The sequence below is a fragment of the Lemur catta genome, chromosome 21 (genome assembly GCF_020740605.2).
Source record: "Lemur catta isolate mLemCat1 chromosome 21, mLemCat1.pri, whole genome shotgun sequence".
NCBI classification, from domain to species: Eukaryota; Metazoa; Chordata; class Mammalia; order Primates; family Lemuridae; genus Lemur; species Lemur catta.
Window position 1 is genome coordinate 10776440 of NC_059148.1, and position 27527 is coordinate 10803966.

Here is a 27527-nt window from a genome sequence, read left to right on the forward strand (position 1 = left end):
GGCCGGATGGCCCAGTCCTGTAGGAGCTCGTTCCCCCTTTGACAGAAATGACCACGTGGGGGTCCCCCAAGGGAGCAGTTGTTTGTATCTAGGAATTCAATTTGGGGCCTTGGGGTCAGTACCAGGGATCAATGACATCACTGTGAGTGAATGCCCTGTGATCCCTTTTGCTGGGGTCGGGGCCGGCGTGGCGGAGGGCAGAGCTGGTGGTCACCTGAGGTGTGAGTGAGTTCAACCCTGGGGGTCTTGCCAGGCTGGAGGTCCCGGGGTGCAGAGGGACCTGGTGTTGAATCCTGGTCCATTTATTCATCTGGCCCAGAAATATTCACGGAGGACCCACCGTGTGCCCAGTGCCACGCCAGGGGACCAGGGATGCGGTGTTGGACAGGACAGACGGCTGCTTCCCCGCTCCAGGCTGTGTGTCGGATGCACAGCGTTTATGTGCGTTTTTCTCGAGGGCGTTTTCTCAGAGTTCCAGGCAGAAGCAGGACGAGGGTGAGGTGAGTGAGGCACTCACCGTGAACGCCAAATGTTAAAGGAGCATCCAAAAACTTAGAGATCCAGATAAATAACATTTAATGCAATATTTTTAAAAACCAAAATTAATGCCCCCAAAACCTACAATGAATAAAATATCAGGATCTGACTCCCCTCGATGGCTTCCTTCCCCAGCCCCACCCCAGTCCTGGCCATGGTCCCAGGGTGAGGTGGGTGCTGGAGAGAGTCCGGCCCCTGCGTCCCCTCCTGCCCCTGCCACGGGGGCCCTCCCCGGTCTCAGCCTCCCCCTCTGAGGAGCTCCAGCCCCTCTGGCTCAGGCCTCTCCACTGCTGGTCCCTGCTGCTCCCTGCTGGACTCTCGCCCTAGGGCTGCACCCCCGCCAGCGTCGGGAACAGTTTGAGTTTAAAAACTGAGATTTCCCAAAACTCCACCCTCCCGTCCTGGGCTGGCCCCACCCCGTGTCCGAAAGGTCTGGTCCTCCCAGGTCTCTGGCTGGCACTGGTAAGTCCCAGGACACGGTCTTTACACCAAGGTGCTGTATGTCTCAGGCAAGAAACTCTCCCTCTCTGAACCTCTCTGCTTCCTCCTCAATAGGAGCTAGACGATCCCTGCCAGGTCAGTGAGTCTGTGACACCTACAGAGGGAGCTGGAACCTCTCCCCATTTCCTGGAGGAGAGCCGGGGTGGGGGCTGCAACCCCGAGATCACCAAAGGAACTGGGGTTTTGGGGGGGCCTGGGGACCCCTTGGAAGGAGCTCAGGGGCTGCAGAGCCAGCTCCTGACTGTGAGGTCTCTGAGAGATTCCGAACCTTTGTCATCTGCCATCCTGTGCCTCGCACTTTCCCCCTGGGCCCCAACAGTGAGAAGCTCAGGATGAGATGAGAAAGACCAGGCGGCTTGAGTTGGGGGAAGGTGGGGAGTGGGGAGCTGGGGGCCCCTGGGCCTGGGAGAGGGGAATCCTTGGTGGCCGCAGGTTGAGTCTCTGGGGCAGGGGACTGACCAGCAGGAGGCTGGGGTGCGGGGAGCCCTTGGACATGGGAGCAGGACAGAAGGGAGAGCGACACGCCCCTCTTATCCAGGAAAGAAGGACCAAGGCCGGACCGAGGGGGCTCTGCCAAGGTGCCAGGAACACTGAGCAGGGGGTCCACTGAGTGGGACAGCTGGACCTAGACTTCTCTGCCTGGGTCTGAATCCATCCCTTGCACATCTCAGAACAGGAAGGGGTGAGTGCGGGCCTGGGTGGCCAGAGCTGCAGCGGCACCATCTGGGGAGGCTCAGCCCAGCCCAGCCCTCGAAGGTCCCCAGGGTCCAGCCCAATTCGGATTTCCGACTGTGGCCACCACAGGAGGATGTGGTCTGTGGTGGCGACGTCTGCCCAGAGACCGTGGCACGTGCAAGGGGCGGGGATTGGGGGACCAGCTGGGGACGCTATGTTTAGGGACAGCCCCTTCTTCTCCCCGAGACCTGGGGCTGTCCCTGGGGGGAACCACAGCTTCTGGCTCCTGAGCAGTGGGTGAGCATCACACCCACAAGGTGGGTCTGGGGAGGGAGCAGCATCAGCCTGTACCCCCAGGGCCGACCCTGTCCAAGCCCCCAAGGTGCAAGGAGCCCAAGGTCAGAGGCAGGAGTGGACCAAGCCCCCCAGTGAGAGGGAAGCTGGACTGGATCAGGGGCCTCCCGGGCCTTCCCCTGTACCCTGCATGACATCTGTTAGGGCACCCACACCCCGTTACTGTTCAGTGCCTTGCCCATCTCCAAGATCAGAAATGTGTGGGGTTTATTTGTGTAATCCAGCCCTCAGCTCCAGGCCTGGCCCTTGGAAGTTTCCCAGGAAATGTTTGTGGAGTGGAAGGAGCCAGCCTGGAGATCCTTGAATGTGGATCGGATGAGCTGAGTCAAACCACTAAGTCCCGATTGCCATCCTCAACATCACATCCTCACTCATTCACCTTTTTCTTCCTCCTCCTTCTCCTCGGTGGCATCATTAGCAAGAACTGTGAACAGCCTGAGACTTTACCCTACTTGCAAGCTCAGGAGTAAGCCTGCCACAGTTTCAAGGACACTGGCAGGAGACACAGGGCTCCCGGCTCAGAGACAGAGGACAGTTCATCATTCACAGCAATTGCCACTACCCACGTATCAGCAGTGTCTTGCACCAGTTCCACAAGGCAATGCAAAGAGGACCAGGTGACATCTGCACACCTGAGCTTGGGGACCCCAAATCTTTTATACTGGACAATAAACATGCCTGCCCTGTGCTCCAATGGGAGACACTACCTGTACTTTCCAAGGTTGTTCGCTACACAGACATCTGAGAAAAGACAGTCCAGAAGAAAGGCAACTGGTGCCTTTGCAGGGCCCTTGCCTGACTCAGGAGAGGGCCAGAGAGGAGCTGGCCAGGCTTGGCCAACCCAGCCAAGGAAGGGACAGTCCTGTGTGGCCAGAGTGTGGCCTGCAGGGTCCTGCCTGGGGAACTGATCAGAAGAGAAGCCACAGCCCCAGCTCTGAGCTCAAGCCCTTGGGGACTCCTGTTCCGCTGGGCAGCTCTCCATGGCCCCTGCCTCCCCAAGGAGTTGCTCACAGACCCAGGCCGCCCTTGGGGAACTGGGGAGGAGGGCGGGTCAGCTGTGCCACGCCCAGGGCCCGAGGGGCGGAGCTAGGCTGGCGGCTGTGGTAGGTGTCAGTTGAGCCCTGGATCCCGACCACAGCAGGGCAGTTGGTAAATGTCCCTCTGGGAGAGACCCCCAGGGCCAACAGCCATAGACCCTGGAAGGGGTCAGACTGGGCTCAAGGACCAGAGCCAGTCCAGGGTGAGGACAGGGCCACATGGACTGGGGCACATTGGGACGGTTGCTGGCAGAGAGAGGGACAAGGGGGTCCCACTCCAGAGACCCCACACCACAAGTCAGGCCACAGGTGCCTTTGATCCTGAGGGCGGAAAAGGCCCTCGAAGGGCCAGGTGGGCCGTGAGGCCCCTGGGGGACTGGGTGCTGCCCCCAGGCTGCGCTGGCCCCTGCTGCTGCTGGGCTTGGCCCTGGGCACCCGCGGCTTCCTGTCCTCGACGGAGGCACCTCGGAGCAGGGCTCCCGGCCCCGAAGTCCAGGCGGGAAGCAGCCGGTCCAGCATGCAGAGCGCGTGGAGCAGGTAAGGGACGAGAGACTCGGGGGGACGCGGGGTCCTGTGGCTGGAGCTGGGAATGGGCGACTCATGGGGAGACCAGCCGGGGGGTGAGAAGGCAGGTTAACCCCAGAGGGGGCCTGGGCAGACACTGGCTTTAAAGTGTTGATATTTTGTCCATGATGGATTTGTTCCAATTCATTTTTATTTTTAATATCATATTAAAATACTGTTTATATGATTCCTGAATTTTCTGCCACCCCCCTTAAATTCTGCACCAAGGCTGGCAGCTCACTCTCCTCCCCCTAGTCCTCTGGGTAGGGCAGAAACAGAGGCAGGATGTCCTCGTCCTTGCAGCTGGTGTTATCCTCATTTTACAGACAGTGATAAAAGGTCAGAGAGGTGAGGCCACCTGCCCAAGGTCACACAGCACATGAGCATAGACAGTCCAAGAACTGTAAAAGAAAGCTGTGACTGCATCAGCAGGTCCTGCGTTTTATAAACAAACGGTCCAAGAGACGGGGTGGTCTGCAGGGCGCAGGGACAGGGCGCAGGGCTTGGCTTGGTCTCCCCGAGGCGTCCACTCCGGGACTTGGTCACCTGCGGTTGCTGGGCCAGGCTCCGCTCGCAGAGCTGGGGGCCTGAACCAAGGGGGACTGTCCAGTCGTGGGGACAGACCCGCGGCCCGTTTTAGGAGCCATAAAGGAGGCGGCGTTCCTCCCTGTGCGGCGGGATGCCAAGCTGGTCGTGGAGATCTGGGGGCGCCGGCTGGTGTCGGGCGCCCGCAAAGGCGGGGCGTGGGGAGCAGGGCGCGAGGCCGGCGGAGTGCGGGTGGGGGTGCTGGCTTTTATCCGCGGTCCGGTCGGGGGAGTCCTGGGCGGACTGAGTAGGGGACCGTCAGAGCTGGATTCGTGTTTTGGAAGAATTGGCTCGCGTGGCTGCGCTCGGGCTGGGGAGTTGGGGAGCCTGCGCCCCGGGGTGGCGAGGACGCGCCGGCAGCGCCACCAGGGGCCAAGATCCCGGCGACAGGGGCGAGCGGAGGCGAAGAGACGGTGCCCGAGGCTGAGCGGGGAGGAAGGGGCGCTCTCGCGGGCGGTCTACAGGCCTTTAAAATGTACAACCCTTTTAGTAACGGGCAGCGAGCCCTAGAAGAAAGTGTATTTATCTAAATTGTGTAATTCCACTTCTAGGAATCTATCCTGGCGGGGGACGTGGGGGACGCTATAATCAGAGCTGTAACCAAAGGCTGACAAATGAGGGTGGTTAGCTCATCATTATCAAGGACGGGAGAAAACTGGGCACAACGTGGAAACAGGGTGTGAGGAATCACGGTCCTCACTGCACATCTGTCCCCAGAAACCTTCCACAGACCGTCAGAGTTCTGTTTCCGAAGCATCTCTAAAATACGGAAAAGCCTATTTTTATAAGGATAAGATGCTAATAAACAGAACGCTTCCAATTGCGTTTTTAAAGTACATGTGCATTTTCAAAAGCCTGTCCAAAAATACAGAGAAATTTCAATGGTGTGTCTCCGGCTGGTGGGATTTCACCTGATTTTAATTTTAGCTTTATCATTGTAACTTCATAATTTTTCTGGTTTTATAAAAATGTTCACAAGGAGAGATATTTCATTTTTGTCTTCCATAATAATTTTTAACGTAAGAGTAACATGTACTTTTTGTAAAAAAAAAATAAAAATAAGCACCAAAATATATAAAGTAAAAAAATGTTTCCTCTTACCACTTTGGGGGAAGACTCTTCCCCCACAGTTTATTCCCCAGAGCTGGCCACGGTGTACAGACTTCCAGACCTTTTCCTGTGTCCATATGTCCCTGAAAACACACACATTCGCACACACACACACACAGAGTTGGTATTGGGATTTTATTTTTCAAAAATAGAGGCACACTCTACATATTACCAGCTTTTTAAACAATCTCTTACTGACATTTTCTATATCAGTTCATATGGGTACACCACATTCTGATATTAGCTTTATAAGAAAATTTGGATGAACTAGAATTTATTTAATCATGAACCTATTAATGGACAGTTATGTTGTTTCCATGAAAAAAAATATATAAATTCCAAGCGATGCTGCAGTGGAGATCCCTGTGTTTATGTGCATGTGTGTGTGTAAAAAGTACACTTATGTATCTCCACTGGATAGATACCTAAAAGTGGAATTACTGGGTAAGAGACTGTGCTTTTGAAATGTTGTTGTCGGTGCCAAATTACAGTTCCAAAAGCCTGTGCGTACTCACTACAGTGAATGACAGCGCCCTCTCGTATCCTTGCCAATTATGGGATGTTGCTGATCTGTCTTTATTTTGCCCGTCTGATGAGCAAAAAATTGAATGTGTTTATTGTTTTATTGTCTATTTGATCATTGGTGAAATTTGTTACTTTTCATATTTTTATTGACTGATTTTTTTTTTTTATTTTGTGAATTACCTGGTGGTCGTGTTGCCTGCTTTTCCATTCAGTTGCTTGTATTGTCTTACATTATACATCTATAGATACTCTGAATATATTTGGGATGTTAACCCCTTGTTTAGTATATATGTTGTAAATATTGTTCCCTGGTCTGTTTTAGGAGTCTTTTGATTATGGAGTCTTTCACACTAAAACTGTTGTTAATTTTTACGCGCCGGATTGGTTTAAGCTTTTCTTTATGGTTTCTGTGATCCCTGCCATGTGTAGGAAGGTCCTCTTTATTTCAATATCATAAAATCATTGTTCTATTTTATTCTGGTACTTTCATTGGTTTGGTGTTCTGTTGGTTTTTCGTTTTTATTTACTTCATCTGGAATTTATTTTTGTGTACATGAAAATGGAACCTTATTTCCCACATGGAAAGCCAATCATCGCACATGTGTTGAATACCAATGTACCTTTTATCAAATACGAAATTACTGATTTATTTCACATTCTCTCTGTGGTTCTCTGGATCTATCTATCTATTCCTGCATCTGCCCTGTTTTAATTATTTGAGCTTGATGGTATGTTTTGATATCTGGTAGGGAAAGAACCCATTATTATCACTGTTTCTCAAAATATTCGTATCTATTCACCATCATTCCTATTGTTGGACTTCAGAATCAGTTTCCTAATTTTCAAAAATTATTCTTTTGGTGTTGTGTCTATAATTTCATGGCATATGTGATTAATTTGAGAAGAACTGATATTTTTACAATGCTCAGCATTTTTGTCCAGGAACGTGATGTTCACTCACTTTTCTATTATGTCCATTAGTCAAGTGGTTTTACATTTTATTCATGCAAATATTGCACATTTTATTTTGTTTATTCCTAAGGTGTTTTTTTCTAAGGTTTTTAAATATAATTTTATTTAAGTTGTAAATTTCCCCTCAATTTCATATTCTAAATGCTTATTGCTTACATAGCAGGGAAACCTGCTGACTTTTGTATGTTGCTCTCGTATCCAGCCACTGTAACTCCCGTTATTAGTTCTAATAGTTCATCAGCTGATTATCCTCGGTGGTGGTTGTCTTGTTGTTGTTTTTGCTTTTGTCCACTATCACATCATTTGCAAAGGAAAATTTTCTCTTTTTTCCTAATACTTATGCCTCCTTTTTTCCCTTTAACTCATTTCATGGGCCAGTATCTGTAGAATATATTAAATAAAAGCAAAAGTGGGCAACCTTGCCTTGTTACTGACTCTTAAATATTTTGTCTTTAAGTACGAAGGTTGCTGTAAGGTTGGGAAGATGTCTTTATCAAGTTGAGGAAGTTTCCTCCAATAACTTAATAAAAGACTGGATGTTTGCTTTCTTTAAATCAGAAACAGGTGTTGAATTTGTTACTATTATATTAGATTGTTTTATGAAAATCTTATGTGCATATGTCAAATACAACCTGTTGCTAAGGTGAAAAATCGCTGGCCCCATTGCAATGGGTATCTTCCAATGTAAAGAAATTATCTTGGGAGACAAAATCAGATTTGACAAAACTTGAGGATTCTTGCCATCCCAAACTCTTAGAGTGTGACTTGGGTGTTTCTTCCTTCACTCTCAAGTATTTTAATGGTATCTTGTGTTGTGGTAGGATGTCCAGGGCACAGAGGGGAAAGCATTCTGGGATGACTCCAGGCCTCCAGCTTGAAGAGAAATTGCTGAAATGAAAACTGTGTGGGGGAGCAAGTTTGCAGGCAGACGAGGAGCTGAGTTGGGGCCTGTGGGGTGGGAGGAGCCTGTGGGGCCGTCCAGCAGAGGCGGGCTGAGGAGGCAGAGTGTGTGTGAATCTGGGAGCAAGAACCAGGGAGGGGGACCCTGCCAAGTGTCAACATGCAAAACAGTGCCTAGCACAGATGAGTGCTTGGCAGTCATTGTTGGATGGATGGACAGGCTGATGGATGGGTGGATGGATGGATGACAGATGGATAGACAGACAGTTGAATAAATAAAAAGATGGATGGACACATGGATGGATGGATGGATGGATGGATGGATGGGAACAGTGGTCTGAGATATCAGAGAAGGCGTCACAAACAGGCTGGGACTGATCGTGTCTCTCTGGATAGAAAGGAAGGCAGAGGAGTTTCCAAGCGGGGGTGCCTCAAGTCAGGAATGACCCGGTGTCCTCGTCCAGGAAGGAAGCCGGCCAGGGCCTGCTGGACCTCAGGGACATGTGGGAGAGGAAGACTCAGAGGCCCTGACAGTGAGGCCAGGAGAGGTGGCGCAGGTCTGAGCCGGCTCAGCGCTCCCTCGGCCACACACGCAGCTGCCCGAGAGGAAACGTCACAGTGGGTTTGCTGAGCACCTACCGCGCCCAGCGTTGCCATCTGCACTGACAGCCTCAAAGTGGGGGACACTCACTGGGGTGACTCCAAGGCCGAGGACAGCACCTGCCTCCCACAGGGGACAGGCACGGGGACTCCCCCGGGGGACTGATCAGGCACCTCCCCTGGGCCTAGTCACAGCCCTGCCCTGTGCCTGTCACGCCCAGCAGGTTCCTGCTCTGGCCCAGGCCCGGGGGATGGGCGCCAGGTGCTGGCCCTGTGGGTTTTGGTCTGAGCCTCAGTCACTGTGGTATGTCTTCGGCGGCGGGACCCAGCTCACCGTCCTAGGTAAGTGGCTCTCACAGCCGTTCCCAACCTGCCTCTCCCTCTGCCGTCTCCGGAAAGCCCGTTTTCTCCCTCTGCCGTCCTCAGCCTTAAGGACATCAGTGGGCTCTGGGGAGGCGGGTTGGTCTCGGGGTAGCCAGCAGGAAGGGCCCCAACAGCAGCAGCCGCCACCGTCAGGTTCCAGCAGTTGCCCGCTGTCGCCAGCCGGCTGGGTTGGCCAGGGAGGGGCGCCGTCCCCGCTCCCGGCCCAGCTGCCCGAGTGGGCGGCAGAGGCCAGTTCTGACGAGGGCCACTGCGGCAGTGTTAGAGACAGTCCCCGAGACCCCAGGGTCTGGGCTGGGAGGCCACCAGGGGCCAGGGACACGGGAACAGGGGGTCACGCTGGGAGAGACAAGTGGAGGATGCAGAGAGGGCCCCGGGTCTGGGCTGCAGCTCTCTGGCCTCTGCTGGGCCATGAGGACAGGGGGACGCAGAGAGACGGGTCAGCCTGGGCGAGGTGACCAGAGTCCAGCCCTCCCAGCGTGGGCAGCAGAAAGGAGTGGCTCCCTCAGGGCAGAGGCGCTTCTGTGCCCGGAGCCCTTCACCCCTGGGCCTGGAGTCTCACCTGCCCACGGTCGCTCTCCTGCCTTCCTCAAAGGGCACCTTAGACTCAGAAGGTGACAGAAGGGGGGTGAGTGGGGGCACAGAGAACCCCACGGCTGCCAGCAAAGCCAGGAGTCACCGAGGTGCTGAGGGGTCCTGCGGCAGCCGTGCCCTGGGCTCTGGGGAGCGGCCCCGAGAGCACAGCCAGGGTGGAGGGTCCTGTGGTCAGGCTGGCGGGACGGGGAGATGGCGGAGCCTCAGAAGAGCCCCGGGCTGGCCTGGCGGAGCCCACTCCCCCGGGACAGCTGAGTGGGCCGGGCTGGGCCAGAGCCTGGTGCCCGAGGGGACAGAAGGCTCCAGGCCACACCGGGCACTAGGTTCAGTCTCGGAGCTCCCCCACACAGAGCCGGGGCCATCCTGCGGCTGGGCAGGGACCCCCTGGATCGCAGAAGAGGCTCCGGGCCCTGGAAGGATCAAGTGGGGGGTCCTGGGGCTGAGGGATCCGGAGGTCGGGGCCAGATTCCAAACTCAGAACCAGAGACCAGGAGCAGGGAGCACAGCCTGCCCCAGAACACGGGGAAACTGAGGCTGCAGGGGGGGAGTGGTTGGTCAGGTCACCTGGGAGCGATGACATGGGCATGGCTTCTAGGAGGGTGCAGGGCTGTCTGCTCTCCAGGGGGCTCCAGTAGGAAGAGGCCCCAGACAGAGGAAGGAAGGAGAGTCCCAGGTGCCCCAGAGAGCCACACCGTGAATGGTCACAGAGACTTCAGGCAGTGGGTACGGGGGACAAACACCCAGACTCTCCCTCAGCTTCTGACACGCCATCCTCTGTCCACACAGGTCAGCCCAAGGCCACCCCCTCGGTCAGTCTGTTCCCACCCTCCTCTGAGGAGCTCCAAGCCAACAAGGCCACACTGGTGTGTCTGATCAGCGACTTCTACCCGGGCGCCGTCACCGTGGCCTGGAAGGCAGACAACAGCCCCGTCACCCAGGGCGTGGAGACCACCAAGGCCTCGAAACAGAGCAACAACAAGTACGCGGCCAGCAGCTACCTGAGCCTGTCAGCCGCCCAGTGGAAAGCTCGCAGCAAGTACAGCTGCCAGGTCACGCACGAAGGCAGCACCGTGGAGAAGTCAGTGTCCCCTGCAGAGTGTGCCTAGGCCCCGGCCCCCACCCCACCCTCGGGGCTGGAGCTGCAGGAGCCCAGGGAGGGGTGTCCCCTCCCTCCCAGCTCATCCCAGCCCCTGCCCTGCACCCAATGAGCCCTCAATAAATATCCTCGTTGTCAATCAGAAATCCTGCTCCATCTCTTTATTTCCGCTCTTATTTAATTTGACACTTCTCCCACATTCTCAACGCGGTCATGGGAGAATCCTGGCACCCAGTGGGAAAGGAGCCCAGGGGAGAGGCTCTCGGTCTGCCTGGGGCCTCACCCCAGCAGGGCCTTCCTCAGCCAGACAGCCCTCTCCACAGTCTCCTCTGTCCCCTTCAGCCAGCAGGCCGGCACCCGCTCAGACCAGGGGGTTCTCACACCGATTCTCTTTGTCCTCGGTAAAGACCTATTCGTGGATCCGCCGCTTCTCCAATGTGCCCGTCTGTGTCTGTTTGCTTCTGCGGGGTGAAGGGTCACAGCGCAGGAGCTCTTGACAAGATCCCACCTGCCTGTGGTCCCACACCACTCTGTAAGCCACCAGGGGCCCGGGTGAGCTCTGTGTGCTGCTGCGAGCCTTGATCCAGAGCAGGAGGCTGTTCTTGCTCAGTGGATCCCGGGAAGGGAGAAGGACCCTGGGAGAGGAACAGGGACATCCCTGGGAGAGGAGTCAGGCAAAATCCAGAGGGACCCAAGAGCCCAGCTGCGGGCTAGATGCAGCGACAACAGGGAAAGACACCCTGACTCGAGGCCACCGTCCCAGCAGGAAGGAAGCTGAAATTCCCTGATTACCCCTGGGAACCAGTCAGAAGAGTCTTTAACTCACAAACAGTCTGTAGTGATGCAGTCACCATGAAGTCATTAAAAGGTTTGGGAAATGGACACACGGCTGCGTTTCTCAGACTTGCACGATCTATACTGGCTGTGTAAACCCACTGACAGGTCCTGCTGCAGTGAAACAGTTTCATAGGATGGAACCCAGGTTTCCCAAATCACATCCATCTCCTGTCCACATGGAGAAGACACATACTAAGCTGAAAGTTCCCCGAGCTCCATCAATCCACTTTGGGGAACAGGGTGTGAGCCTGATGCATATGATGGGGAGGTGTCTGTGTGGGGTGCGCTGGGTGTGGGACCGTAGCTGGGCTCAAGGTCACCACTAGCGTGGAGCTGGAATCTCAGTCCTGGGAACCTGGACCACTAGGGTCAGGCCCGCAAAGACTCAGTAAACGGTTGGTTTGTGGATGGAGCCTGGGGACATTGAGCCTGCATCAGAGCAGGACATGGTGACATTGGCTAAATGAGAAAAGGCACCGACCCCACCGGAGTGTGGGCGCCCACTGCTTGCCTAAGTGGCTCAGTCGGAGTGGAAGTGGGGAGCAGGGGGGGCCGAGTCATACCAGGTCAGGGCAGAGTAGTGGGGCTGAGAGCAGAGTCAACGTCAGGTTCCACGGGGACCCAGCACCCCCACAGCCTCCGGCCCTCCCCGCCCCACTGTGTCCCTCCCTCACTGGGGCTCTGCCTCCCCCACCACACGTGCTCCTGCTGCCTCATGTCAGCGACACCCTCGCCCCAGGAACCCTGACGGCAGGCGATGTGGAGGTTCCCGCCATCCCTGTAGGTCCTCGGTGCCCTGGGGACCCTCAGCCACCCTGTCTCTGCCTTCCGCCCATCAGAGAACACATCTGAGTGACTGAGCAGGCCAAGCACAGACTCTGTAGGGACGGAATGTGCCTGCCCCCCCGGACAACCAGTGGATGCCCATTCCGTGCTCGGGCTGGTGCCATTTCTCATGAGTGGGATCTTGTCACTCCAGAGAGATCTGAAGTCACAGCAGGGCAGCAAAGGTGGTCCTCCTGCTGCTCCTTCATGGCCACCCCTGACCCCTAGCCCAGGCTGCGGGTTAGAATTAGGCTGAAGGGTTCTCCCGTCCAGCACCTGCCTGAGCCCGTTTCATACACGTGAAAACTGACGCTCTGGAGGGCCAGACCCGTAGCCCTGCTGGGCGCAGAGGCCACCCGTCCCCTCTGCTGCCCCAGCACCAGCCTCCTTTCATTGGGCTACAAGTCTGTGTTGTGGAGAAACTGGAAAAAAAATCAAGGAGAAGAAGGAGCAATAATGACCCCAGTGTCCCATCACAGCACCATAGGGAGCAACTCACAGACACTCTGACCCCCACCGCAGAATGTCACCTCCCTCACTCTGTACTTAAACCGATTCCACACATCCTATCATTTCACCTGCAAATATTCCGTGTCTGTCCAGGAAAGAGATGGACCTAAAAATAAACATAGCATTATCACCATAAAAAGAAAGTATCAGTAATTCTTCAATATCAAACATCACTCCAGGCCTCATCAAATCCCTCGGGAATGCCATAGTTTATTTATTTCATCGTGCACTGGTGCTGTTGTCATTTTGTGGGTTTTCCTTTGTTTCTGAGGCTTTAATAAGGTTTGGATCTGTGATGAGTGTGTGTTTCGGGCCTGGTGTAACCGGGGGAATCTCTCAGATCGCTCCAGGGTTCCCGGCAAGGCAGGAGCCGCAGGAGCCGAGAGCTGCTCCCGGGACGTTCCCAGGGTGGGGACGCAGCCTCGGCCTCCCCAAGCTGGAACCCAGCACCCCTGTCTGCTTCCACTCTCCCTGCAAAGTGCTTCCGGCATCCAGAGACTTCACGGGGTTCAGGCTGCACAGTCGCAATACTCCTTCCCAAGAACTCCGGCGACTTCCAGCAATGACAGTCATGTCGGGTGGTCACTCGTTTAGTGACATTAGCTGAGTCGGATGAGCAGGAATGAGGAGGGTCAATGTTTCAGGTCACGTCATTATCCTGAGAATTGCAGGCTCTTGATGAAGGGAGGGTCCTTCAGGTGCATTTCAAACACCCAGGGGTGCGGGTCACGCTCTAGGAAAGACACACTTTGCACAGAGATGAGCCAGTGCCCTGCAGCGTCCCAGGTGAACCCGCAGTGTTTGCTGTGGTGCTCAACTGGAATTAAAGAGACAGGTACGTAACTGGATGAATTAAATAAATGTGTGAAATAGGTGTCTTGGAATCCACTATCATTATATTAATATTTTAATGACTATGACATCTGACCACATTGGTGATGACAAGGAGGCTATAAATAATGGCCATCCGCCCAACTGAAGTGTCCTGGAGTGGGACCTGAGTCCACTTTCATGACCCCAGGGGACTGCCATGGCTCTTGCTTTCTGAGGTGACAACATATTCCACCTCCTCAAGTCCCTTTCGTGGGCCAAGCCTAGAATAAGCCACTGATCACACTTCCCTCTAGTGGGATGTGACATTGGCCCCCACAATGAGGAACCTGGCTCATGTGTCCCATTGGAACGAGAAAACAACAGCCACCACACACCTGACACACTGACATGAGTTGGATTGAGGGGACACAGGGCATGCTCCCAGGTCAGCTTGGAGGATGAGGCTGCCATTGGCCACAGGGACCAGTCAGGCCTAACTGGCCAGGCCCATGACAACCAGGACAACCCAGAGAAGGAGGGGCTGACACCCCTGCAGTCAGGCCTGGGGTCATAGGAAGGTTCCCGGGACACTGCTATCCAGGGAAACCTGTCCTTCCCTGGGGGGAGCAGGACACCATGAGTCACCCAGGGGTCTCACCAAGGGATCAGGCATGTGTCAACTCTGCTGAGGGGAGATCACCTGTCCCCTTCCACAAAAATTCACTCTTTAGTGACACAAAGGCCCTGCAATGAACTACTCATTCCTGTTCCTGGCAGATGGCCCGTGGGAAAACCCAGTCCGACTTCCTTCGGCAATCTTGGTATCAGGGATTCTGCTGCTAGTCACACGATGTCAAATGTCCCCTTAGCTGTGGGGATAAGGGTGAGGACGTGTGGTCCCCATGCTGAGCAGATGCCACCTGGGACAGTGACCCAGCTTCCTCCAGCACAGCTGCAGCTGGGGGCTGGAGCTGGGGGTCTAGGGAGGGGTTTTTGTACCAGCCTGTGTCACTGTGTTGGGTGTTCGGCGGTGGGACCAAGCTGACCGTCCTAGGTGAGTGCCTTCTTCCCCTTCCTTCCCAGCTCTCCTCAAAGTTTTCGGCACTTTTCCGCTGTTTTTGCTGTTTATTCTGTATCTTGTCTCAGCCTGGGGTCAAGCTTTCAACCTGGACCCAGCTCTGGGGTCAGGACCTCCCCTCTCTGCTCAGACTCCTGCAAGCCTCACCCTTCCCCTCTGACCCCAGAGCAAGGGTACTGGACCTCGTGACCTGGTCAGGCTGAATTGTCTCTCTGTCTGCCTGCCTGTGTCCCTGTCTGTCTGTCAGTCTATCAGTCTGTCTGTCCAAGAAGCTTGGGTTGCTAGGAATTGTTCAATTCTGTCCTCCAACCTCTGGGCCCGTGTAAGACCTGCTTTGTCTGTGGGGTCGATAGGGCCCCATAACATGAGGAAAAGGGAGCAAGAGACAGGTAGGGAGTGACCACTTGGGACACTTTAGAAGGACCCAGAATCTCAGGGCTGAGGCTGGGGAACCACAGTTCTTATCCCCTGGGCTGTGGGACTCAGGGTCAAGGCCAGGAAAGACATAGGAGGTGGGGGCTGCCAGGGCCTCAGGGCGGCCACAGCAGAGCTCTGAGCCAGCCTGGGACTCAGGGAAGCTCCGGGAGGGCGCAGCAGAGGAGGTTATGGGTGCGGGGGAGTCAGGGGAAGGTCCTCAAAGGGCAGGGTGTGAGGGAAGGCAGCTCCCTGGGGCTCCTGGGGACACAAGTCCTCTGGCTGTGCAGTCCCAGAGACAGAGGACAGCGCGTAGCGTGAAACCTCTGCTGCTGTCACCAGGGGCAGAGGTGATGACAGTGACACCAGCAAAGTCAGGGGAGTGAGAGACACTCAGGGCAGCAGGCAGGCTCCCTCTGTGCTCCCCAGCACCCGGGCTCTGACCCCACAGAAAGGCCCCAGGACACAGATCTGGGCACAACAGGCTGGAAGGGGAAAATGTCCCAGAGTCCCTCAGAGAGAAGAGTCACGGCACAATTGTCCCCTGGCCAGACCCCACAGGAGAGCCTAACCCTCACCTCATGTGCTCAGGGGACAGACAAGCCCTTGAAGGTCTCGTCAGGATGGCAGGAGGAGCCAGAGGCCACACAGGCTCAGCTGTCTGTGAGGGAGGTCGAGGCCCAGAGAGGGCTCAGGACAGGGGATGGGCAGGGACAGGCTCTGGGCTTCCCAGGACAGACACGGAGTTTTGCACGACCATGACCTCCCCTCCTGTCACAGACCCTCGGACCCACAGCCCCTGCACAAGGTGCCCTGACCTGGGCTTGGTGCCACAGGCCCCTCGTCACACCCTGAGGTCAGGGGCTCCCCAGGGGGACACAGGACTCTGACCCCCGCCCCTCCCCTACCCCACAGGTGGACCCAAGGCCGCCCCCTCGGTCAGTCTGTTCCCACCCTCCTCTGAGGAGCTCCAAGCCAACAAGGCCACACTGGTGTGTCTGATCAGCGACTTCTACCCGGGCGCCGTCACCGTTGCCTGGAAGGCAGACGGCAGCCCCGTCACCCAGGGCGTGGAGACCACCCAGGCCTCGAAACAGAGCAACAACAAGTACGCGGCCAGCAGCTACCTGAGCCTGTCAGCCGCCCAGTGGAAAGCTCGCAGCAAGTACAGCTGCCAGGTCACGCACGAAGGCAGCACCGTGGAGAAGTCAGTGTCCCCTGCAGAGTGTGCCTAGGCCCCGGCCCCCACCCCACCCTCGGGGCTGGAGCTGCAGGAGCCCAGGGGAGGGTGTCTCCTCCCTCCCAGCTCATCCCAGCCCCTGCCCTGCACCCAATGAGCCCTCAATAAATATCCTCGTTGTCAATCAGAAATCCTGCTCCATCTCTTTATTTCTCCTCTCATGCTTAGTTTGTAGCCTCCCCCTGGGTTCTCAGTGGCGCTGGGGACATGCCAGCAGCCAGTGGGAACGTAGCCCAGTGGGAGAGGCCCTCAGTCTCCCTGGGCACTACCCAGCAGCACCTTCCTCACCCACACTTCCCTCTGCACACCTCCCCTCTCTGCCCTAGAGCCACCAGCCTGGCACCAGCTCAAACGGGCAGGTCTCACCCCCTTCCCGCTTCTACTTCTCAGTGAAGACTTTGACACACACCATCCTGCATCGCTAGTGTCCCTTTGTGGCTGTCCATGTCACTGGGCTGAGGGGTCTCTGCTCAGGGCCAGGGCAGTTCTGGGTGAGAGCCCATGTCGCTGTGGTCCCACCGTAGCAGCCAAACCACCAGGGACCCGGGTGAGCTCCCCGTGTCCTGGGAGCCTTGATCCAGAGAAGGAAGCTGTTCCTGGACAGACGACCCTGGGACACAGGCCCTGACCTATATCAGGGAAGGGAGAAGGGCCCCATGACAGGGACAGGGACTAGAACTGACAGGACAATCGGAAGAAATGAAGGGGTCCCAAGAGCTCAGCTGTGAGCTAGAGACAGACAAAATACACAAAGAGAACCTAAGTCAAGGTCACAGTCTCAGCAGCAACAGAAGTTGAAATTGTCCGTAGCATAACGGGGACCATTAAGCAGGGGCCCATAGCTGAGCTGTCACCATGAACTCATAAAAGGGCATGGAAAATGACACCCACAGGTGCATAGCGCAAAAATGCACAATGCATATTAGCTAAGTAAAAGCACTGACAAGTCCTGCGGTAGTGAAACACTTTAATAGGATGAAACCCAGCTTTCCCAAATCATGTGGATCCCCTTGTCCACATTTAGAAGACCCATAATACTCTGAAAGAGCCCAGTGTTCCACGCATCTGCTTTGGGGAACAGGGTGTGAGCCTGATGCATATGATGAGGAGGTGTCTGTGTGGGGTGCGCTGGGTGTGGGGCCGTGGCGGGGCTCAAGGTCACCACTAGGGTGGAGCTGGAATCTCAGTCCTGGGAACCTGGACCACTAGGGTCAGGCCCGCAAAGACTCACTTTATGGTTGGTTTGTGGATGGAGCCTGGGGACACTGAGCCTGCATCAGAGCAGGACATGGTGACATTGGCTAAATGAGAAAAGGCACTGACCCCACCGGAGTGTGGGCGCCCATTGCTTGCCTAAGTGGTTCAATCAGAGTGGAAGTGGGGAGCAGGGGGGGCCGAGTCATACCAGGTCAGGGCAGAGTAGTGGGGCTGAGAGCAGAGTCAACGTCAGGTTCCACGGGGACCCAGCACCCCCACAGCCTCCGGCCCTCCCCGCCCCACTGCGTCCCTCTCTCACTGGGGCTCCGCCTCCCCCACCACAGGTGCTCCTGCTGCCTCATGTCAGCAACACCCTCGCCCCAGGAACCCTGACGGCAGGCGATGTGGAGGTTCCCGCCATCCCTGTAGGTCTTCGGTGCCCTGGGGACCTCAGCCACCCTGTCTCTGCCTTCCGCCCATCAGGGAACACATGTGAGTGATTGCTATTTTGAACTGCTCCCCGGACATGCCCAGGGTCGGGACGCAGCCTCGGCCTCCCCGATCTGGAACCCAGCGCCCCTGTCTGCTTCCGCTGTCCATGCAAAGTGCTTCTGGCAGCCAGAGACCTCACAGGGTTCAGGCTGGACGTTGGCAAAACTCCTTCCCCAGAAGTGTGCTACTGCTCGGCTGGAATTAATGAGACGAGTTACACAACTAGATGTGTTAAATAAATGTGTGCAATAGATGTGTTGGAATCCACTGTCTTCGTTTTAATGATGACGATGAAATCTGGCCACTATTGGTGATGACAACGAGGCTACAAATAATGGAGATCTGCCCACCTGGAAAATATTGGGGTGGCACCTGGGTCCACTTTCATGATCACAGGGGACTTCCATGGCTCTTGCTTTCTGGGGTGACAATATATTCCACCTCCTCATATCCCTTTACTGGGACAAGCCTGGGATCAGCCACTGATCACGCTTCTCTGCAATGTCATTTCACAGCAACAGTCAGGACCCTCCCTCATGTGTCCAACTGCAATGAGGCAACGACTGTCCCCACTCCCTGACTCACCTAGCATCAGTTGGATTGAGGGGACACAGGGCATGCTCCCAGGCCAGCCTGGAGGATGAGGCTGCCATTGCCCACAGGGACCAGCCAAGGCTGACTGGCCAGGCCCATGACAACCAGGACAACCCAGGGAAGGAGGGGCTGACACCCCTGGAGTCAGGGCTAGGGTCACAGGAAGGTTCCCGGGACACTGCTCTCCAGGGAAACCTGCCCTTCCCTGGGGGAGGAGGACACTATGTGTCACCCAGCGCTGTCATCAAGGGAACAGGGATGTGTCAACTCTGCTGAGGTGAGACCACCTGTTTCCTTCCATAATAATTCACTCCTCAGTGATACAAATGCCCCCCGGTAAAGTCATTTCTGTTCCTGGCACACGGTCCGTGGGAAAACCCAATCCAAGGCACAGACTCCCTGCGGGAACCCTGGTACCGGGGGTTCTGCTGTCGGTCACAGGGTTCCTGCGGAGGGACCAAGGTGGCCGTCCTACATGAGTCTCTTCTTAACCCTCCTTCCCTGCTCTCCTGTTAGCTGTGGGCTGAGGGTTGGGCCGTGTGGTCCCCCTGCTGAGCAGATGCCACCTGGGACAGTGACCCACTTCCTCCAGCACAGCTGCAGCTGGGGGCTGGAGCTGGGGGTCTCAGGGAGGGGTTTTTGTACCAGCCTGTGTCACTGTGTTGGGTGTTCGGCGGTGGGACCAAGCTGACCGTCCTAGGTGAGTGCCTTCTTCCCCTTCCTTCCCAGCTCTCCTCAAAGTTTTCGGCACTTTTCCGCTGTTTTTGCTGTTTATTCTGTATCTTGTCTCAGCCTGGGGTCAAGCTTTCAACCTGGACCCAGCTCTGGGGTCAGGACCTCCCCTCCCTGCTCAGACTCCTGCAAGCCTCACCCTTCCCCTCTGACCCCAGAGCCAGGGTGTTGGACCTGGTGACCTGGTCAGGCTGAATTGTCTCTCTGTCTGCCTGCCTGTGTCCCTGTCTGTCTCTCAGTCTGTCTGTCCAAGAAGCTTGGGTTGCTAGGAATTGTTCAATTCTGTCCTCCAACCTCTGGGCCCGTGTAAGACCTGCTTTGTCTGTGGGGTCGATAGGGCCCCATAACATGGGGAAAAGGGAGCAAGAGACAGGGAGGGGGTGACCACCTGGGAGACTTTAGAAGGACCCAGAACCCTCAGGGCTGAGGCTGGGGAACCACAGTTCTCATCCCCTGGGCTGTGGGACTCAGGGTCAAGGCCAGGAAAGACATAGGAGGTGGGGGCTGCCAGGGCCTCAGGGCGGCCACGGCAGAGCTCTGAGCCAGCCTGGGACTCAGGGAAGCTCCGGGAGGGCGCAGCAGAGGAGGCTCTGGGTGCGGGGGGTCAGGGGAAGGTCCTCACAGGGGAGGGTGTGAGGGAAGGTGGGTCCCTGGGGATCCTGGGGAAACAAGCTCTCCCACTCCGCAGTCCCAGAGACAGAGGACAGAGTCCATAGCGTGAAATCTCTGCTGCTGACACGAGGTGCTGAGGGGGTCACAGTGACAACAGCAATCTCACTGGAGTGACAGATACTCAGGACAGCAGACAGGCTCCCTCTGTCCTCCCCAGCACCTGGGCTCTGACCCCATAGAAAGGCCCCAGGACACAGATCTGGGCACAACAGGCTAGAAGGGGAAATGAGCCCAGAGTCCCTTAGAGAGAGGAATGAGGTCAGAATTGTCCCCTGGCCAGACCCTACAGGAGAGCCTAACCCTCACCTCATGTGCTCAGGGGACACACAAGCCCTTGAAGGTCCCGTCAGGATGGCAGGAGGAGCCAGAGGCCACACAGGCTCAGCTGTCTGTGAGGGAGGTCGAGGCCCAGAGAGGGCTCAGGACAGGGGATGGGCAGGGACAGGCTCTGGGCTTCCCAGGACAGACACGGAGTTTTGCACGACCATGACCTCCCCTCCTGTCACAGACCCTCAGACCCACAGCCCCTGCACAAGGTGCCCTGACCTGGGCTTGGTGCCACAGGCCCCTCCTCACACCCTGAGGTCAGGGGCTCCCCAGGGGGATGCAGGACTCTGACCCCCGCCCCTCCCCCACCCCACAGGTGGACCCAAGGCCGCCCCCTCGGTCAGTCTGTTCCCACCCTCCTCTGAGGAGCTCCAAGCCAACAAGGCCACACTGGTGTGTCTGATCAGCGACTTCTACCCGGGCGCCGTCACCGTGGCCTGGAAGGCAGACGGCAGCCCCGTCACCCAGGGCGTGGAGACCACCCAGGCCTCGAAACAGAGCAACAACAAGTACGCGGCCAGCAGCTACCTGAGCCTGTCAGCCGCCCAGTGGAAAGCTCGCAGCAAGTACAGCTGCCAGGTCACGCACGAAGGCAGCACCGTGGAGAAGTCAGTGTCCCCTGCAGACTGTGCCTAGGCCCCGGCCCCCACCCCACCCTCGGGGCTGGAGCTGCAGGAGCCCAGGGAGGGGTGTCCCCTCCCTCCCAGCTCATCCCAGCCCCTGCCCTGCACCCAATGAGCCCTCAATAAATATCCTCGTTGTCAATCAGAAATCCGGCTCCATCTCTTTATTTCTCCTCTCATGCTTAGTTTGTAGCCTCCCCCTGGGTTCTCAGTGGCGCTGGGGACATGCCAGCAGCCAGTGGGAACGTAGCCCAGTGAGAGAGGCCCTCAGTCTCCCAGGGCACTACCCAGCAGCACCTTCCTCACCCACACTCCCCTCTGCACACCTCCCCTCTCTGCCCTAGAGCCACCAGCCTGGCACCAGCTCAAACGGGCAGGTCTCACCCTTCCCGCTTCTACTTCTCAGTGAAGACATCGTCATGCACCATCTTGCATCGCTACTGTCCCTTTGTGTCTGTCCCTGTCACTGGGCTGAGGGGTCTCTGCTCAGGGCCAGGGCAGTTCTGGGTGAGAGCCCATGTCCCTGTGGTCCCACCGTAGCAGCCAAACCACCAGGGACCCGGATTAGCTCCCCGTGTCCTGGGAGCCTTGATCCAGAGCAGGAAGCTGTTCCTGGACAGAGGACCCTGGGACACGGTCCCTGACCTATCGGGAAGGGAGAGGGGCCCCGTGAGAGGGACAGGGGCAGGAACTGACAGGACACTCAGAAGAAATGAAGGGGCTCCCCGGAGCACTGTTGGGGGCTAGAGGCAGACACAACAGGGAAAGAGACCCCGAGTCAAGGCAATAGTCTCAGCAGGAACAGAAGTTGAAATTCTCTGTTGCACTAGCGGGACCATTCAGAAGCATGTTGACCATGGTGGTGGCGGTGGGGGTCTATACTTGTGCTGCCAACAAGAGGTCAGAAGAGGGTTTGGAAAATGACACATACAGGCGCCTATCTCATACTTTCGCAATGCATATTAGCTAAGTAAATGCACTGAAAAGTCCTGCTGTGTGAAAAACTTTCACATGACGAAACCCAGATTTCCCCAAACCATGCGGATCCCGTTCTCCACATACAGAAGACACATAATACTCTGAAAGATCCCCGTGCTCCACGGCTCCAGTTGGGGGCACATGGAGTGAGGTTGATGCACATGAGGGGGCGGTGTCTGTGTGGGATGCGATGAGCGTTGGGCCGTGGTTGAGCTCAAGGTCACCACTGACATGGAGCTGGAATCTCAACGCTGGGGAATCTGCACCACTAAAGTCACGTCCGCAATTACTTTCTGTTTGGTTTGTGGAGGGAGCCTGGGGACGCTGAGCCTACGTCAGGGTGATGACATGGTAGCACTGGGCAAATGAGAAAGGGCACTGACCCCAGCAGAGTGTGGGCACCAATTGCTTGTCCGGCAGGGTCACTCAGAGTGGAATTCGGGAATATTTGGAACAAGTGAACTAGGTCACTAGGCTGACGGTGACCCTAGGGGTGGGCTGACAGCTAAGTCAGGGTCAGGCTTCCACGGTGACTCAGCACCCCAGATCCTTCCCCCACCGGCCCCACAACCTGCCTTGCTCACTGGGGCTCAGCCTCCCCGAACCCACATGCACCTGCTGCCTGATGTCAGAGACACACTCGCCCCAGGGGCCCTGACAGCGGGCGACATGGCCTCCTGGATGCGGAGGTTCTGCCTGTCTCTGGAGGTCCTCAGTGCCCCAGGGGCTTCCAGGACCCTGTGTCTCTCCCTCCTGCACAGCAGGGCGTTCAAACCCGCCTCCTCCACAGCTGCTGGGTGGCACAGACAGGCCAGGAACAGAATCTGCAAGGACACGGAGCTCTGGAGGAACAGCAGGGCTGAGAAAGGGCACCTCTTAGTGCTCATTCGCACCCACCCCTGCCCCGATCCCAGGCTCTCAGCTAGAAGGAGGCTTAACGGTTCAGGAATCCACCGCACCTGCCTGAGCCCATGTCACCGAGCATTAACCTGAGACATCCCAACGCCACATCAGCAGTAGCCCTGCTGGGTGCAAAGCCAGGGACCACCGCATCCCCACCTGCTGCCCCAAGGCTGACCTCCGTGTACCATCTGACACGTTTATATCGCAGAGAACCTTGAACCCAAAACTACGGAGAGACCAGAATGACAATGACCTTCGCCTTCCCATCATCCAGCCCTGAAATAGAAGGAAATGCTGTCTACTGCTGACACACGAAGAACACTTCCCTACTCAGCATATAGAAGCTAATTCCAGGCATCTGATCTTTCCCCTCTAAATACTGCCTGTCTGTCCTAGAAAGATACAGACCTAAAAATAAATATGACATTATCACACCTAAACAGAAATTATCAGTAACTCCTTAAAATCAAACAGTAATCCAGGTCTCAGAAAATCCCTCAGGAATGCCATAGTGTATTTACTTCGTCCAGCAGGGGGGCTGTTGTTATTTTGTGGGTTTGCCTTTGTCATATGAGGCTTCAACAAGGTTTGAACCGGCAACAGGTGCATGTGTTTTGGGCCTGTGGTAACCTGGGAGAATCTCCCTGATTGCTCTAGTGTTTTCTGCCAGGGCAGGAGCCGCAGGAGCCGAGAGCTGCTCCCGGGAAGTTTCCAGGGTCAGGACGCAGCCTCGGCCTCCCCGAGGGGAACCCAGCGCCCCTGTCTGCTTCCACTCTCCCTGCAAAGTGCTTCTGGCATCCAGAGACTTCATGGGGCTCAGGCTGGACATTCGCAAAACTGCTTCCCAAGAAGTCTGGCGACTTCCAGCAAAGACACCCATGTCGGGTGGTCACTTGCTTGGTGACATTAGCTGAGTCAGATGAGCAGGAGTAAGGAGGGTCAATGTTTCAGTCCACGTCCCTCCGTGGGGGCTGTAGTGTGACCATGACGGGCGGGCCCTGCAGCTGCAGTTCACCCACCCAGGGGTACGTTTCATGCTCTTGGAAGGAGACACTTTGCACAGAGACGAGCCAGTGCCCTGCAGCCTCCCGGGCTGACGATGGTGGAGAACTCTAGAATGAATAAACAAACGTGTGAAATGCTTGTGTTTGAGTCCATTGTCATTAGGTTTTATTGATGGTGACGTGTGGCCACATTGCTGATGACAAGGAGTCTGTCAATACAGGACATGTGCCCTCCTGGAGCCACACCGTGTTGCCCCTGGATCTACGTTCATGATCCCGGGGGACTTCCGAGACTTCTGCTCTCTGGGGTGACAGCATGTTGCAACTCCTGATGTCCCCTTCTTGCCCCAGGCCTGGGATAAGCCACAAGGGATGCTCCCAGGGTCACCCCGCATGATTACGCTTCCCATTTCCCACAGGGACCAGGCAGTGCCTACGGGCCTGGCCTGTGACAACTATACTGTCCAAGGGAGGCTGGAGCTGACACCCCCAGATCCAGGGCTGCATCCTAGGCATGTTCCCAGAACACTGTGCTCTAGAAAAATCTGCCCTTCCGTGAGGGAAGAAGGACCTCCAAGTGTCACCCCATGGTCTCAACAAGGGATCAATTGTGTCAACTCTGCTGACCAAAGAAACATACCCCTTCCAGAAAAATTGTCTCCTTGGTGACACAAACGCCCTCCCATCAACTCACTCTTGTTCCTGGCAGACCGTCTGTGGGAAAATCCAATCCTAGGTGCCGATGTTCTTAGGGAGTCTGGGTTTCAGGGATTCTGCTGCTGGTCACAGGATGCCATCTGTCCTGTCAGCTGTGGGGATGAGTGTGGGAGCCATGGGGTCCCCCTGCTTAGCAGATGCCACCTGGGGCAGTGACCGGCTTCCTCCCTCACAGCTGCAGCTGGGGACTGGGGGGGGCTCCCAGAGAGGGGTTTTTGTACCAGCCTGTGGCACAGTGTGCTGTGTTCGGCGGAGGGACCAAGCTGACCGTCCTAGGTGAGTCTCTTCTTCCCCCTCCTTCCCTGCTCTTCCCCGGGTTTCGGGCAATTTTGTGCTTTTTTTGCTGTTTTCTCTGTGTCTTGTCTCAGCCTGGGGTCAAGCTTTCGCCCTGCACCCAGCTCTGGAATGAGGATCCCTCCCCTCCCTCTTCAAATTCCTACATGCCTCCACCCTTGCCCTCTGACCCCTGAACCAGGGAACTAGAGGGGTGGCCCACTCTGACTCTACACTCTGTCCGCACAAATGTCAGAGGGTCTCTCTGGGACTCTGTCTATCCTATCTGTCTGTCCTTCTGTCTCTTTGAAGAAATGTTGGTTCCCTAGGACTTGTTCTGTTCTGTCCTCCCCCATCCAGGCCCCTGTCGGCCCAGCTTTGTCTGTGGGGTCACTTGGGAACCATCTCATGGGGAAGAGGGAACAGGACACAGGGAGGGGGTGACCACCTGGGAGACTTTAGAAGGACCCACAACCCTCAGGGCTGAGGCTGGGGAACCACAGTTCTCATCCCCTGGGCTGTGGGACTCAGGGTCAAGGCCAGGAAAGACATAGGAGGTGGGGGACTGCCAGGGCCTCAGGGCGGCCACGGCAGAGCTCTGAGCCAGCCTGGGACTCAGGGAAGCTCCGGGAGGGCGCAGGAGAGAAGGCTGTAGGTGCGGAGGGGGTCAGGGGAAGGTCCTCACAGGGGAGGGTGTGAGGGAAGGTGGGTCCCCGGGGCTCCTTGGGACACAAGAACTCCCACTCGGCGGTCCCAGAGACAGAGGACAGAGTCCATAGCGTGAAACCGCTGCTGCTGACACCAGGTACTGAGGGGGTGACAGTGACAACAGCAAACTCACTGGAGTGACAGATACTCAGGACAGCAGACAGGATCCCTCTGTGCTTCCCAGCACCCGGGCTCTGACCCCATAGAAAGGCCCCAGGACACAGATCTGGGCACAACAGGCTAGAAGGGGAAATGAGCCCAGAGTCCGTTATAGAGAGAAGTGAGGTCAGAATTGTCCGCTGCCCAGACCCCACAGGAGAGCCTAACCCTCACCTCATGTGCTCAGGGGACAGACAAGCCCTTGAAGGTCCCTTCAGGATGGCAAGAGCAACCAGAGGCCACACAGGCTCAGCTGTCTGTGAGGGAGGTCGAGGCCCAGAGAGGGCTCAGGACAGGGGATGGGCAGGGACAGGCTCTGGGCTTCCCAGGACAGACACGGAGTTCCTGAACATGCATGACCTCCCCTCCTGTCACAGACCCTCGGACCCACAGCCCCTGCACAAGGTGCCCTGACCTGGGCTTGGTGCCACAGGTCCCTCCTCACACCCTGAGGTCAGGGGCTCCCCAGGGGGACGCAGGACTCTGACCCCCGCCCCTCCCCTACCCCACAGGTGGGCCCAAGGCCGCCCCCTCGGTCAGTCTGTTCCCACCCTCCTCTGAGGAGCTCCAAGCCAACAAGGCCACACTGGTGTGTCTGATCAGCGACTTCTACCCGGGCGCCGTCACCGTGGCCTGGAAGGCAGACGGCAGCCCCGTCACCCAGGGCGTGGAGACCACCCAGGCCTCGAAACAGAGCAACAACTAGTACGCGGCCAGCAGCTACCTGAGCCTGTCAGCCGCCCAGTGGAAAGCTGGCAGCAAGTACAGCTGCCAGGTCACGCACGAAGGCAGCACCGTGGAGAAGTCAGTGTCCCCTGCAGAGTGTGCCTAGGCCCCGGCCCCCACCCCACCCTCGGGGCTGGAGCTGCAGGAGCCCAGGGAGGGGTGTCCCCTCCCTCCCAGCTCATCCCAGCCCCTGCCCTGCACCCAATGAGCCCTCAATAAATATCCTCGTTGTCAATCAGAAATCCGGCTCCATCTCTTTATTTCTCCTGTCATGCTTAGTTTCTAGCCTCCCCCCGGGTTCTCAGTGGCACTGGGGACATGCCAGCAGCCAGTGGGAACGTAGCCCAGTGGGAGAGGCCCTCAGTCTCCCTGGCACTACCCAGCGGCACCTTCCTCACCCACACTCCCCTCTGCACACCTCCCCTCTCTGCCCTAGAGCCACCAGCCTGGCACCAGCTCAAACAGGCAGGTCTCACCCTTCCCACTTCTACTTCTCAGTGAAGACTTCGACACGCACCATCCTGCATCTCTAGTGTCCCTTTGTGGCTGTCCATGTCACTGGGCTGAGGGGTCTCTGCTCAGGGCCAGGGCAGCTCTGGGTGAGAGCCCATGTCGCTGTGGTCCCACCGTAGCTGCTAAACCACCAGGGACCCGGGTGAGCTCCCTGTGTCCTGGGAGCCTTGATCCAGAGCAGGAAGCTGTTCCTGGACAGACGACCCTGGGACACAGGCCCTGACCTATCTCAGGGAAGGGAAAAGGGCCCCATGACAGGGACAGGGACAAGAACTGACAGGGCAATCGGAAGAAATGAAGGGGTCCCAAGAGCTCAGCTGTGAGCTAGAGACAGACAAAATACACAAAGAGAACCTAAGTCAAAGTCACAGTCTTAGCAGCAACAGAAGTTGAAATTGTCTGTAGCATAACGGGGACCATTCAGCAGGGGCCCATAGTTCAGCTGTCACCATGAACTCATAAAAGGGCATGGAAAATGACACCTACAGGTGCATAGTGCAGAAATGCACAATGCATATTAGCTAAGTAAAAGCACTGACAAGTCCTGCGGTAGTGAAACGCTTTAATAGGATGAAACCCAGCTTTCCCAAATCATGTGGATCCCCTTGTCCACATTTAGAAGACCCATAATACTCTGAAAGAGCCCAGTGTTCCACGCATCCGCTTTGGGGACCATGGTGTGAGCCTGATGCCTATGACAGGGAGGTGTCTGTGTGGGGTGCGCTGGGTGTGGGACCGTGGCGGGGCTCAAGGTCACCACT

General features: G+C 56.5%; 1 protein-coding gene and 4 gene segments (V, D, J or C); all 5 read left to right on the forward strand.

The window, feature by feature from the left end:
* Positions 1 to 10577, forward strand: part of LOC123625660 — a 636038-nt gene extending 625461 nt beyond the window's left edge. The window contains 2 exon segments of the V gene segment in view: positions 8666 to 8702; positions 10122 to 10577. Coding sequence covers positions 8666 to 8702; positions 10122 to 10441 — 357 coding nt within the window.
* The window catches only part of LOC123625661, a 628644-nt gene extending 612365 nt beyond the window's left edge, over positions 1 to 16279 (forward strand). The window contains 2 exon segments of the V gene segment in view: positions 14437 to 14470; positions 15824 to 16279. Coding sequence covers positions 14437 to 14470; positions 15824 to 16143 — 354 coding nt within the window.
* LOC123625664 overlaps positions 1 to 26495 on the forward strand; it is an 80957-nt gene extending 54462 nt beyond the window's left edge. Inside the window, 2 exon segments of the V gene segment in view lie at positions 24626 to 24663; positions 26040 to 26495. Coding sequence covers positions 24626 to 24663; positions 26040 to 26233 — 232 coding nt within the window.
* Positions 1 to 27527, forward strand: part of LOC123625663 (immunoglobulin lambda-1 light chain-like) — a 995149-nt gene that overhangs the window by 937972 nt on the left and 29650 nt on the right. The window lies entirely within an intron of this gene.
* On the forward strand, positions 16650 to 20934 carry LOC123626207. The segment is given in 4 exon segments: positions 16650 to 16695; positions 17730 to 17837; positions 18991 to 19131; positions 20479 to 20934. Coding segments are annotated over 4 exon segments (615 nt in total).